Source organism: Triplophysa dalaica, chromosome 5, assembly GCF_015846415.1.
Source record: "Triplophysa dalaica isolate WHDGS20190420 chromosome 5, ASM1584641v1, whole genome shotgun sequence".
Taxonomy (NCBI): Eukaryota; Metazoa; Chordata; class Actinopteri; order Cypriniformes; family Nemacheilidae; genus Triplophysa; species Triplophysa dalaica.
This window is the reverse complement of record NC_079546.1, coordinates 12,648,514-12,660,601: the sequence shown is the minus strand read 5'-3', so window position 1 is coordinate 12,660,601 and position 12,088 is coordinate 12,648,514. Positions and strand designations below refer to the sequence as shown.

The 12,088-nt window shown below is 36.7% G+C and overlaps 1 protein-coding gene and 1 long non-coding RNA gene across 8 annotated transcripts; one reads left to right on the top strand and one right to left on the bottom strand.

The window, feature by feature from the left end:
- Positions 1-55: 55 nt before the first annotated feature.
- metap2a (methionyl aminopeptidase 2a) lies at positions 56-11,678 on the bottom strand. 5 transcript variants are annotated; one of them, XM_056747958.1, is made up of 11 exons: positions 11,451-11,678; positions 10,111-10,212; positions 8,176-8,241; positions 6,500-6,602; positions 5,295-5,456; positions 3,789-3,970; positions 3,439-3,533; positions 3,265-3,361; positions 3,081-3,184; positions 954-1,069; positions 56-578 (listed from the first exon to the last, which is right to left on the bottom strand). In XM_056747958.1, the coding sequence occupies exons 1-11, from the start codon at positions 11,587-11,589 to the stop codon at positions 326-328; spliced, it is 1,419 nt and encodes a 472-aa protein (XP_056603936.1). In that variant the 5' UTR covers positions 11,590-11,678; the 3' UTR covers positions 56-325. The 5 variants fall into 5 exon arrangements, with proteins under 5 accessions (XP_056603936.1, XP_056603937.1, XP_056603938.1 ...); XM_056747959.1 differs by having other exon boundaries at positions 10,111-10,209; XM_056747960.1 differs by lacking the exon at positions 8,176-8,241.
- Positions 448-10,252, top strand: LOC130420586 (uncharacterized). Of its 3 annotated transcripts, none has more exons than XR_008906667.1 (5): positions 448-584; positions 913-993; positions 5,142-5,227; positions 5,320-5,462; positions 10,148-10,252. It is a non-coding gene; the product is annotated as an uncharacterized LOC130420586 (long non-coding RNA). The 3 variants fall into 3 exon arrangements; XR_008906666.1 differs by lacking the exon at positions 10,148-10,252 and adding an exon at positions 8,053-8,728; XR_008906668.1 differs by lacking the exons at positions 913-993; positions 10,148-10,252 and adding an exon at positions 8,053-8,728 and having other exon boundaries at positions 465-584.
- Positions 11,679-12,088: the final 410 nt, after the last annotated feature.

Sequence of the window (12,088 nt, the reverse complement as noted above, 5' to 3'; positions counted from 1 at the left end):
CCCTCAAGATTTTCTGTATATAATGACTAACATTTCAGTCAACAAAACACAAATATATCGCAAGACTTTTAAAGATGGACAACTACGTTTAAGGTAACCGTTTTCACAAAATTTCACCTTAATAATATAGCAAAGAGTAACATGAGCATTCTGCTAAACTTGTTTCACAAAAGTAAGTCCCGCAGATGCACAAATGGGAACTTAATTTTTGGGTAAACTTTTCTTTTAACAACGGTTCAGTTCAAGTACTAAATACTGTTTTGTACTTTTAAATAAATATATTTTGCGCAAAATTGGAATTTGACTGTAAATGCATATGTGCGTTTCAGAAGTCATCTCCACGGCTCACAACCTCCTTGCACGTGGGTCTAAGGAGGATGGTGTGTTCGAACTGCGCTGTGTACGATCCCTTGGCGTCACATAGTGGGGGGTAGGGGTCGATGATGCCCAGGTCACACAGGTTCTTCAGGGCCATTAGGTACTTGCTTTCTCCCAAACGGTCGAGCCAACGGCGACAGAAAGCCAGTGTGCCGAAGTTCTCGTTCACCACGTTGAGAAGATGCTTTGCCCTGGGCAGCCTGGAGGTAATAAAAGCTCACAGGTTACAAATGTCTCACTCCGTTCACTACAAATACATTTTTATTATTTCCCTTAACGTTTTTCACATAAAAATGGGATTACTACCCCTGATGGGGAAAAAACAGCATGTGCTGGTATGGTAGGTTTTGAAGCATGTTAGCTGGTTTGTGCTTGCTTAAAGTGGTCATTTTTCACCAGATGCATGTGCCTGGTCCGAAGCTAACCCTATTTGTTTAATCATAACAATTTATATTAGATTTAATTCATATTTTATGGTATATTAGTTGTTTTTATTTAAATTAAAACTACTCAACAGCTATTGATTCTTTGCAGACGTCAACCGGAAGTCCATTGTCTGAGTGACATGCTCTCACCTGATTGGCACATGTCCAACGTCAAAGTTCTTCATGTAATGTGAGCAATCCATGTCATCATGCACCGCTCCCTTACCAGTGCTGCCGAATGTTTCAATGGCGTACACCTCCCCCTCCTGGACATGAATTGACATTATCGTTCAAATGAATATGATTTGGAATACTGTAACTGTATCTGAAGCATTTGAGGCACACACCTCCTGTTTTTTATGACAACCACAACATTAATAATAAGGCTGCTCGATTATGACAAAAATCTTAATCGCGATTATTATGGCCAATATTGAGATCCCGATGATTTAACATGATTCCTCATTAACTTTTAAAACAACATAGAAAATTAAAAAAACGTGGCTTTTAAACTGTGAATTCAACTGAACAAGAAATGCAAAGAAACAGCACAGCTGAACCACTGTAAAGGAAGGGGTATGGGATCAGATTTGTTTCATTATTCTGAACAAATAAAATACGATTCGCAAATAAATATAGATAATTTCACAAACATTTTTTACATACACATATGCACAACAAGCGAAACATAAATACAGGTTAGACGTTCCACAAAAATAAATGGAATTCACAAAAAATACAATGAGATTTGCAAAATAAAAATTATTTACAAATGTATTTTAATTATATTTATTTGTAGATCCCTGTCTTCACATTTGTGGATCGCTTTCTTCACATTTGTGGATCAGTGCACACATTTGTGGATCAGTGCACACATTTGTGGATTGCTCTCTGTGCATTTGTGGATTTTGAAACATTTCTAACGTCAAATCGTGCGCACAATCAACAAATAGGTGGACTCCGCCCACTATCTACTCAAAGCCAATCGGTTAACTTCCACTTTTGTTGTCCAATACTTCAGCCAATCAAGTTTTGTTCTGCATTAAGACTCAGCGAGCTAACATGGCGACTAGTGGCGGTCTAAAATGTGTGTTATACTAGGAAAAGATAATGGCCTCTTCTTTATACTATGTAACGATTGCTTGTGTTTATATACATTGTCCGTATTGTTACATATATGCTGTATTTAAACGTTCATGACTTGATAACAGCGTGCACGGACTGTAGTGGAAATCCCGGTGACTATGGAGTCGGGACTTATTTGGTCGTCCAGTCAGCCGTTTAATTGTGCTTATGTACCAAAAGGCTAAATTACGATTTTTTGTAGCTGTCGGTGTACTACCAGTATAACGATTGCAGAATTAACGTGGGGGGAATCATCAGCATTGTGAATTTCTATGTCATTCATAATTCATAAGAAAACGTATGATACCTGTTATATACATTAACAATAGTAGGTGAAGTCTTCTGTGGCAGCAGCGTTAGTAGGCTATATTGCAAGATGATCATGTGGGACAAGTCTGTCCACAATTCCCCACATAGGAATACTGTAGGATTATAATACATTTACTAAACAGCTCACATAAAGTGACAAGACACATTTTAGACCGTCACTAGTCGCCATGTTAGCTCCCTGAGTCTTAGTGCAGTGCAAAACGTGATTGGCTGAAGTTAGAACGTGGCCTATTGGACAGCAACGGAAGTTAACCGATTGGCTTACGTAGATAGTGGGCGGAGTCCACCTATTTGTGGATTGTGCGCACGATTTGACGTTAGAAATGTTTCAAAATGCACAGAGAGCCATCCACAAATGTGTACATTGATCCACAAATGTGTGCACTGATCCACAAATGTGTGCACTGGTCCACAAATGCGTGCAGCAATTCACAAATGCACAGATTAAAATACATTTGTAAATAATTTTTATTTGCAAATCTCATTGTATTTATTTGTGAATTCCATTTATTTTTGTGGAACATCTAACATGTATTTATGGTTCGCTTGTTGTGCATATGTGTATGTAAAAAATGTTCTCTATACTTATTTGCGAATCGTATTTTATTTATTCAGAATAAGGAAACAAATCTGATCCCATAAAGGGGATGTGGTGTGGATTTACACCACAAGAAAAGAGAGGATCCTTGCAAAATGGAATGTGGCACAATAATCGTTTTACTTTGATTTGTGATTGTAATTATTGAAGGCCAAAATTGACGATTTCGATTAATTTTGATTAGTTGCAAAGCCCTTATTGATAATTATAACATGAATACACACCTCCATCCTGGTGGCTTCTCCACCCTTCACTATGGGCACTGTTTTACCACCATGTATCCGATACTGACCAATAGAGTGTCCGTTCAGATTCCGAACAGGTTTAACTACAAGGAAATATCTCATAATAAGACGCATCATAAACACACATGTCTAACCATTAGTGTATATCATTTAGCAAATGTACCTTGGAAAGTCTTTCCATCAATTTCAACCTCGTACGACTCCATCACTTCCTGTATCGATTCACCGATATCACAAAGACGGACGTCTATACCTGCACACTGTGAAGGGAGAAATTTCACTTCTGCAATTGTACAATGTGCCACAGGTTTGATGTGCGAGTCTCGAAGATCCTCACCTTGATGCCTGTGTTAGTAGCATCTCTCACAGCCTCAATCAAGCCATCGAACTTTGGGTTGAAGGTGACGGTAAAGGCACAGTCAATAATCCTGCCTGAACACAATTTATTAATTTTCAATGAGTGCTCACTTGGACTTTATTTGAGTTAGTAAAGTTAATGTGATAACTGAAATTATTATCGTAATAAACTCTCATTTTCACATTTAATGAAGACGTGTTGTAAAAACATTGGGTCAAAAACATTTATGGCCAAGACATGGAAAGTGTGTGATAGCTCAAATTGCATTATGGGTATTTTCTAAGCTTGTACACTGTTCGTGCAGAATGTTTATGGCTCATGTGTCATACCGTTAATGTGTGTACCGAAATCGATCTTGCATATGTCGTCATACTGAAGGACAGTGGGGTCTCCAGTGTTGGGCGTGTAGTGAGCAGCACAGTTATTCAGCGAGCAGCCGGTAGGAAATGCCAGGCCTGCGTTCAAACCGTTCTCCTTGATCAACTTTCGACTGCAGTCCTCCAAACGCTCACTGAAAAGAGAAAGAAAAAAGAAAAGACACGTGAAATCAAATGATACGTTTTATTCATAAACGTAAACACTAGACAGTATATCATTTTCAGTTTTTCTAAATGTTCTATTTATAAGTCTTTATGTCAAATCATTTTTGTGTCGTTCTGTGAACTACTAATACTAATACTCAAATACTGCAAAGCAACAGAGTGATTATAGTTTTGATTTTAGTTAAAGTAATATTAAAAAATAGCTTTTAGTTTTAGTTTTTGTGTTAATTGTAGTTAAAGTATAAGCTTTTGTAATTTTATAATTTATTGTTTTATTTTTTATGTTGGAATATAAGATTAATACATTTTTATTTTGGTTTTTTGTTTAGTATTATAATTTTACTGCTTTAAACCTACTTCAGTTTATTTTTGAGGCAAGATTTAGAATTTTCTTTGAGTTAAGTTTTACCAAAACAATGTAGGTCAATATTTGATTTGATTTCAATGAACAGGAACGTTTTCAAAGTTTTAATTTTAGCAAACTAAAATAACCTTGTAAAGAAAACAAGTCTATATTCACTTTATGCAATACAAAAGTAATATTTGTACATGTATTTATGAGAAGCTCAAAAAAGATTTTTTACTAACCTTGATTTTTATTAATTTTCATGTGTCTTGTCATGCTGTCAGTTTTTTTATTTTGCTGTTGGATGACTTTATTGTCACTCCTGAGGTTTAATTTTGTTGTTTAAATGGTGAATAAATAACCATTTTAAAAGGTCTCTTATACATAGGCCTACTCTACATATTTCCTACATATATCCTACATAGATTCTCTTATCAAGAGCATCACATAATTTCAATTAATATCAAAATGGTTGTCTGCAGAGTTTAGTTGTGCACTCTGACGTTAAAAGGTTTGACTCTGACATATATTAGTTGGGTTTCTTGACACCTGCTTTGTTGCTATGTGGTTCCTAAAATGTTCTTGGTAGGATCTGGGGTGCTATAGATGCTAGTCAAAAGAGTCCACGCCAAAGCCTCTAAAATATTATTTTCCCTAAACTTGACTCCTTTAATGCAAGTCTAATGAATGTTTGTGGTTGTTTTTAAATCATGAATCATAATAGTCAAATAAGAGTAATTGTGACATCATAGGTTAAGCAAGAAGTTAACGTGTCTGTCTCCTTAAACAAACAGGACAATGGTCTGAAACACCGGTGGAACCCACCGAAGACCTGCTGGCTTTTACTCTTGTAGATTCTCCAAATTAAACTTGGATATGAGTAAGTATTTAAAATATTAAAAAAGTTAAATGCCTCACTTGTAATGTTAATGTCATAATTTACCCACCAGATGTCAATCATGGTCATTCCAGGTTTGATCCAGCTTTTCACATATTTGCGCACCTGCCGATGTGCCTCGGCTGCCTGCCGGAAATCATTCCACAGCTCCTCATTTGCTTTATCCAATATGCGCTTCTCTTCGTTGGTCAATCTCCAAGCTGCACTACGCCTGATGGTGAATGTAACAATAGAGTGACATACATCTTAATTTTATTAATGTACCATCAGATAAACAAAATGGAAATCTTAATGTTTTATTACTTACACATGTAAATAGGTCAACCTACATTTTATATCAATCTACACATTTCTTACTACTAATTTCTTTATTTATGAAACGGGGGATAAGATGCACATAAAAATAACAGATATCTTGTAAATAATTATAAATTCCAAAAGTAACATATTAGTTATACAAACATAACAAAAATAATTGAATTCCATAAAATAAGGATAAAGTAAGGATTTTTTTTAAGACATCCGTAATACAAAACAGGAGCCAGTTTTTCATTTGGCCAGTTCCGTCATAGCTGATTGGCTCTTCCTTTATAATTATAATCAATTATAGTTTAAAATACGGGGGCACGGTGGCTTAGTGGTTAGCACGTTCGCCTCACACCTCCAGAGTTGGGGGTTCGATTCCTGATTCCGACTTGTGTGTGTGGAGTTTGCATGTTCTCCCCGTGCCTCGGGGGTTTCCTCCAGGTACTCCGGTTTCCTCCCCTGGTCCAAAGACATGCATGGTAGGTTGATTGGCATCTCTGGAAAAATTGTCCGTAGGGTGTGAGTGCGTGAGTGAATGAGTGAATGAATGAGTGTGTGTGCCCTGCGATGGGTTGGCACTCCATCCAGGGTGTATCCTGCCTTGATGCCCGATGACTCCTGAGATAGGCGCAGGCTCCCCGTGACCCGAGGTAGTTCGGATAGTGGATGGATGGATAGTTTAAAATAGTAGACAGGCTATAAAATACATTTATAGGCTATACAACTAAATTTATTAGCTGGCCCTCGAATACACGGTGTTCATAACTATTTTTGGAGAGAGTACTTTAGACGCGAGGGAACACGAGTGACCTCTATGTCAATTGTCTCGGCGATATAATATTACACACAGCGCAGGGTAATACGAGGTAGAGTGGCCAATAGAAAGTACAAGGTGACCTGAGGGACTTCAAGAATGTATTCACATTGAGAAGAGGACAGCTGTCTCACCCATCCTGCGATGGAGGGTACTCATTCTCCTCACCCACAGGAAACACACCATTAGGGTACAAATCACATATGGGGAGGGATGGAGGGTCTGTCTGGATTTTGGCTAGAGGAGAGAAGGTAGACATCCAAGTGACAACAAGATCTTAAAAAAATCATATACATTAGATGTTAATTTACTTGCCTTGTTCCTAAGCCACAATATTTATTTCATACATGCATCACAGAAGCATTTTTAATTTTATTGAGAATGTTTAACCTGCTCTCTATCATACATGACTGTGAAGCTGTCTCTCCTGTCAACTTTCGGGCGTCACTATAAAACCGGCATTTACAATACAAACAGACTTGAAGCACAACACAATAACTTGAAATAATATGCAGTTTTTCAGACAGCCTGGGAAAATTCTTGCTGATGACACTTCTGCTGCTTTTGGTGCATAAATCTATATTATAAATTGAAATTATTTCAAAGCACTTTTCACAATTTTGCATTGTTGCACAGCAGTTTGCGTGACTTTTGCATATGATTACAGGCAGTAGAAAAAAACTATGTAAATAAGGATAGAGGAAACCATAGAGAGTGAAATAGGCCTACATAGAATACACAGTATTATAGGTGGTATCTGGTATTTTTCTAAAAAATATATATTTTTGAAAACTGTATCATTTAATTGGTTTCTGAATATCCAGATTACTAAATTTATGGCAGTATGATGTTACTTAACATTAGGGATTGTTCACCCTTACATGAAAAAAAGTTTCATCATTAACTCACCCTCATGTCATTTCAAACCTGTATGACTTTAATTCTTCTGCAGAATACAAAAGAAGATATTTCGAAGAATGATGGTAACCAAACAACATTGGGCACAATTGACTTCCACTGTAAAGTCACATTTTTTAAATATCTGCTTCCGTGTTACAAAGAAGAGTCATATACAGGTTCAATTGACATGAGGGAATAAATGATGAAGAAATTTTCATTTTTGGGTGAACTTTTCCTTTAAATATTTTGTGGACAGCCTCTGGTCATATGCATTCACTGTATGGAAGACAGCATTGTGACAATTGTTCTCAACATCTCCTTTTGTGTTTCGCAAATTAGTCATACAGGTTTGCATGAGAGTTTTACGTTCACATAGACAACCACCATAAATACAAACCCCATCATCTTTAATGTTTGTGGAAAAACTAACTGATAATATCTGTCTTTTCATGTTGATGATTTAAGCGTTTTTATGTTGTGAGTGATAAATATTTGCTAGATAATGATAAAGCATCCGCTGGCACCTGTGACCTGCTCTAAATCCTCTGCTAAAATTCAGTCTGCACTGCAGGATTTTCCCGAAGGAACAGGGATCTGGCGTAGCGCCAGTCTGCTGCATTGGCAGCCAAACGCGCTCCCTACCCCCGTCAACATTGGCACGCATTTCAGTGAAGCAAATCGTAGCGCACTCCCCGTAGTATCAGTCTGAGAGTCACGTGTTCAAAGGTGCTGCACTGACGTGGCCTCGTTCTCACAGATAATTGATTAATACTCTTCCCTCTTTAAGGAACGTTGTCTTACATCTCATCCAATCAGCAAAGAGCAAGGGCACTTTGGGAACCAATGAGAAGAGCTGAACTGACTCTGCAGAGAACAAAATGTACGAGGAAAGATTTAAAGATAAACATACGTCCTTTCTTTTTCTTGGGCTTCTTTTTCTTCTTTTTCCCTGAGACATTATCCCCGTCCTCTCCATCTGTGACGGTAACAGGGTTGGCACAATTAGGGACTTGCAATTAAGGTGGTAGTGGAATGCTAAAATACTGCACAGTGCTGTAAGCATTGCATGCTGCTTGTTTTTCATGGGCCCAAAGGTTAGAGACCACATAAGAAGAGGATTCAAAGTCACATTTAGCTGAAAATAAATTTGACGTTTTAAAAAGTTAAAAGAGGGAAATGCTTTACGATTCTTCACTATTTAGAAATCAAATAATAATTCAATAATGTATTGTTTCTAATCACACAAGATGCTAACTGGAATTTTCCTAAACTATGCTGGGATTACTGTACATGGACCATTAGGTTTTGCATTAATGCATAAACACTGTATCAGAATGTTTGGGTGCTGTCATTAAAGAAACATACCAAAAATAAAACACAATTAAACTTTTTACTCCCATTGTTATGCTACTAATTTGTGTAATTAGCAAACATCTCAATAAAAAAAATCTACTTTTTCAGCATTGTACTAGTTTTAGTCTTTTGGACCCCATTTCTAATTATGCATGGTTTATGTAGTAATATTCTATATTGTTGTCAAGTGAGCTCATCATGTGCATGTTTAATTTAGCGAGGGATGTCTAATTAAAATATTTCACATTTTGTCACTTTGGAGTTATAAGGTTCTGTCTGCGTTCTAAGCAGTTCCCAGTTTTTTACATTCCATTTTACTTTGTAGATACAACACATAATGTAGCACATAGGTTGTCACTGAATAAGGATAGGTAGGTGAATGACTAAATATTGACAAAAATGTCAGATAGAACCTTATAATTTCAACGTGATGATTTATTCAATAAAATTTTTGTGCAAAAACATTTTAACTTTAAGCACCCTGATCAAAAAGTAATCCAATGTTAAATGTAATGTTAAAGCTGAATTCCATAATTTTCTGATCTCTATCGCTATTTCTATTTAAAACATATAATTGCAGATTACTTGCACAATTATCTTTGAAAATACATGACAATTCCAACACCCACTTATAAGTCATTATTACACGGCTTGTTAGAATGCTTGATTCTGATTGGCCAGTCCACATTAGCAGGTTCGTTATTCCCACATAACAAGCTCTCAAAACTAATAACACACGGTAACTCGGATGAAGCAAATCGTTTTAACAGTTTTTTTGACAAATTAAATAATAAATAGTTATTTTAATAACATATATGACATTATATTTACAAACAATTAAACCAAATTGCCTGTTCGTGACATTTGAAAGTCGTTTCTTACCTTAAAACCGAAAGTAAAAACCTTTTCCTCACGGAAGGTCTGCATTCGGTAAAAATTATCTAATAAATATTTCAAATATACATTTCATGTCCAGTTTTTTCTCTCATGTGGCAGGTAGCCATGTAATAAGCAGGATAATGAACAAGCAGCTTACTGTCATTCCGAAGTAAGCCCCTTCACTGTGATACAAGACCCTTATTTCTAACACCCGGCTGCCTGTACATTATCCCTTATTTATAAACTTACCGTTGAATATATGAACAGATGTACGATCTTAAACTGTATAATTATTTCCAATTCATTAATCTAAGGTCAAAGTCAGGTTCTATTGCATTCTGGGATACTATAACCAGAGTCCTCTGTTGAACACTTCATCTGAGCAATCGGAGCAAATGCAGCGGGTCAGCCACTTATTTTACACATACAGAGATTTTGCACATATTATACATACTGCATGAATAGTATAGGAAGTAGAGTAGTATGCTATTCCAAGAACAGTCTGTGTGAGCAAGACAGCTGAAGCATTACGGAATGAGGTTAATTTACATAGTAAATAAATGAGTGTGGACACTGGAAAGTTGCAGTATGTGAGTATTTATTAACAGAATACCTTCTACTCCATCTTCTTCTCTATCTTTATCCTCTAGGTTCTGTTGCTCGGTCAGTTTTCTCACATCCACCTCACCATCCTCCCCCTGCTCACCGTGTCCTGCTGCAAAGTCACACACACAGGTGATCCAGCCCATAAGCAAAGTAAGTCCTATATGTGCCAGATGCATCAGAAACTGCAATCTCCATCAACACAATGTGTGTGCGTGTATGACAGGTAGTGATTAAGAGCTGTGAGATTGGAAGCTGTCCACAACTTCATCTAATATACTGGATCCATATGAAAGCAAACTTGGCACAAAAGAAATCTGCATTGTCATATAACCTTGGTAGGTCAACAGATTAGACCTGATGCAAGTGCACAGAGAAGACATGCATGCAGAGTGGACAGCTGTGTGCACACCTAAGGTTCAAAAACGGAATTTCTGAAATCAAAAAAGATTCTTATACATTGAGTTATTTAATAAGGACAAGGAGTCACATTAAAAGACTTCTGCCGGACTACCCACAAACTCTATATAGTTTTACCTACTTGGCAATTTCATAAAAGAATATAAATGGCATTGACATAATCAGTGCTAGAAATGGGGGGGGGTAAGTAGTCAAGAGACAAATTTAAAAGGGGACAGGAGTTCCACCTCAAAATGTTTCTCATCTATTATCCATAAAATGTCCTCCAAATACTGTACACATATCATAAATAATTATATGCAGCTTTTCGGCATTTATGGTTTCAAATGATTCGCCATGAATCATGATAGTCTTAAACTTTAGTAAAGTGTGCCAAGTATGCATTATTGCAAAAAGAGCAAGTTGTCTACACATATGGCATTTTTGGACATTTTGGTCACAATTGTAATAAGCATCTTTGACTTTTAAAAAAGGGGAGGAGAGCAATAAAGTTTTTGAGACAGTCTATTGATGAACGACATGTTTAGTAGATATTAAATCAAATGGAAAATAACATAATGATAAAATATATTATTAAACAATATATGATAATAATAAAATGTATTATAATAAAATTTTAGAAATACTACAAATAATATGAATATACAAATAAAAACAAATACGATGATATAAATAAATATAACGAATCGATAAAAGAAAAAGTAATGATCCTCAATTTTTCATAAAATTCCAAAAGTTGGGAAAACTTTTACAGTTGCATTTTACATATCTTTTAAATCTTGACCCAAACAGCACACACGCATGGCACAGATCTAGTCCTGTTGTAAGTTTATCTGAGACTTTAAACAGAGTTTACAGCTGACTAAATAAAGCAGGTGTTTAAGTTATAAAAGGGTCATCTCTACTCGTTAATATCAATGAAACACTGACCCGCCGTTTTGCTTTTCTTCTTTTTCTTCTTCTTCTTCTTGGCGGGATCCGTTTCTTCCCGTTCCGCCGCGTGCCCGTTAACGATCAGCGCGTCAATGCCTGGCTGTACCGGCAGCGGCTCGGTCCCGTTCGCCTCCATGTTCCCGGACGCGAGTGGAGAAGGACCCTGCACACGAGCAGCGGAGAAAAGCTGCCGAATCAGCTGAGTGCCCGACGAGCGTCATCAGCGAAATCACACGCTTTCTACTATACCGAAGGGATAACTAATGAATATTAATTAGGATATGATGACGGTCTTTTTAGATCGTGATCTAATTAATATTCATGAATCGTTAATTGGACGACTGATAAGCGCCGTCTGACTCTCAGCCAATCAGTGGGTGTACGTCACGTCATATATTTAATATTTACATTTGCATTACATTTATGCATTTGGCAGACGCTTTTATCCAAAGCGACTTACATTGCTTTATCCTATACACTTTACATAGGTATTTGCAATCCCCTGGGATCGAACCCACAACCTTGCAATGCTCTTACCAGCTACAAGAAAGCGTATAACTAAAGACAGGCATTCAAAAGGGTAAAAAGACTGTTCTGCAAATAATGTATAGATGTATTCTGTATTTATCTAAATA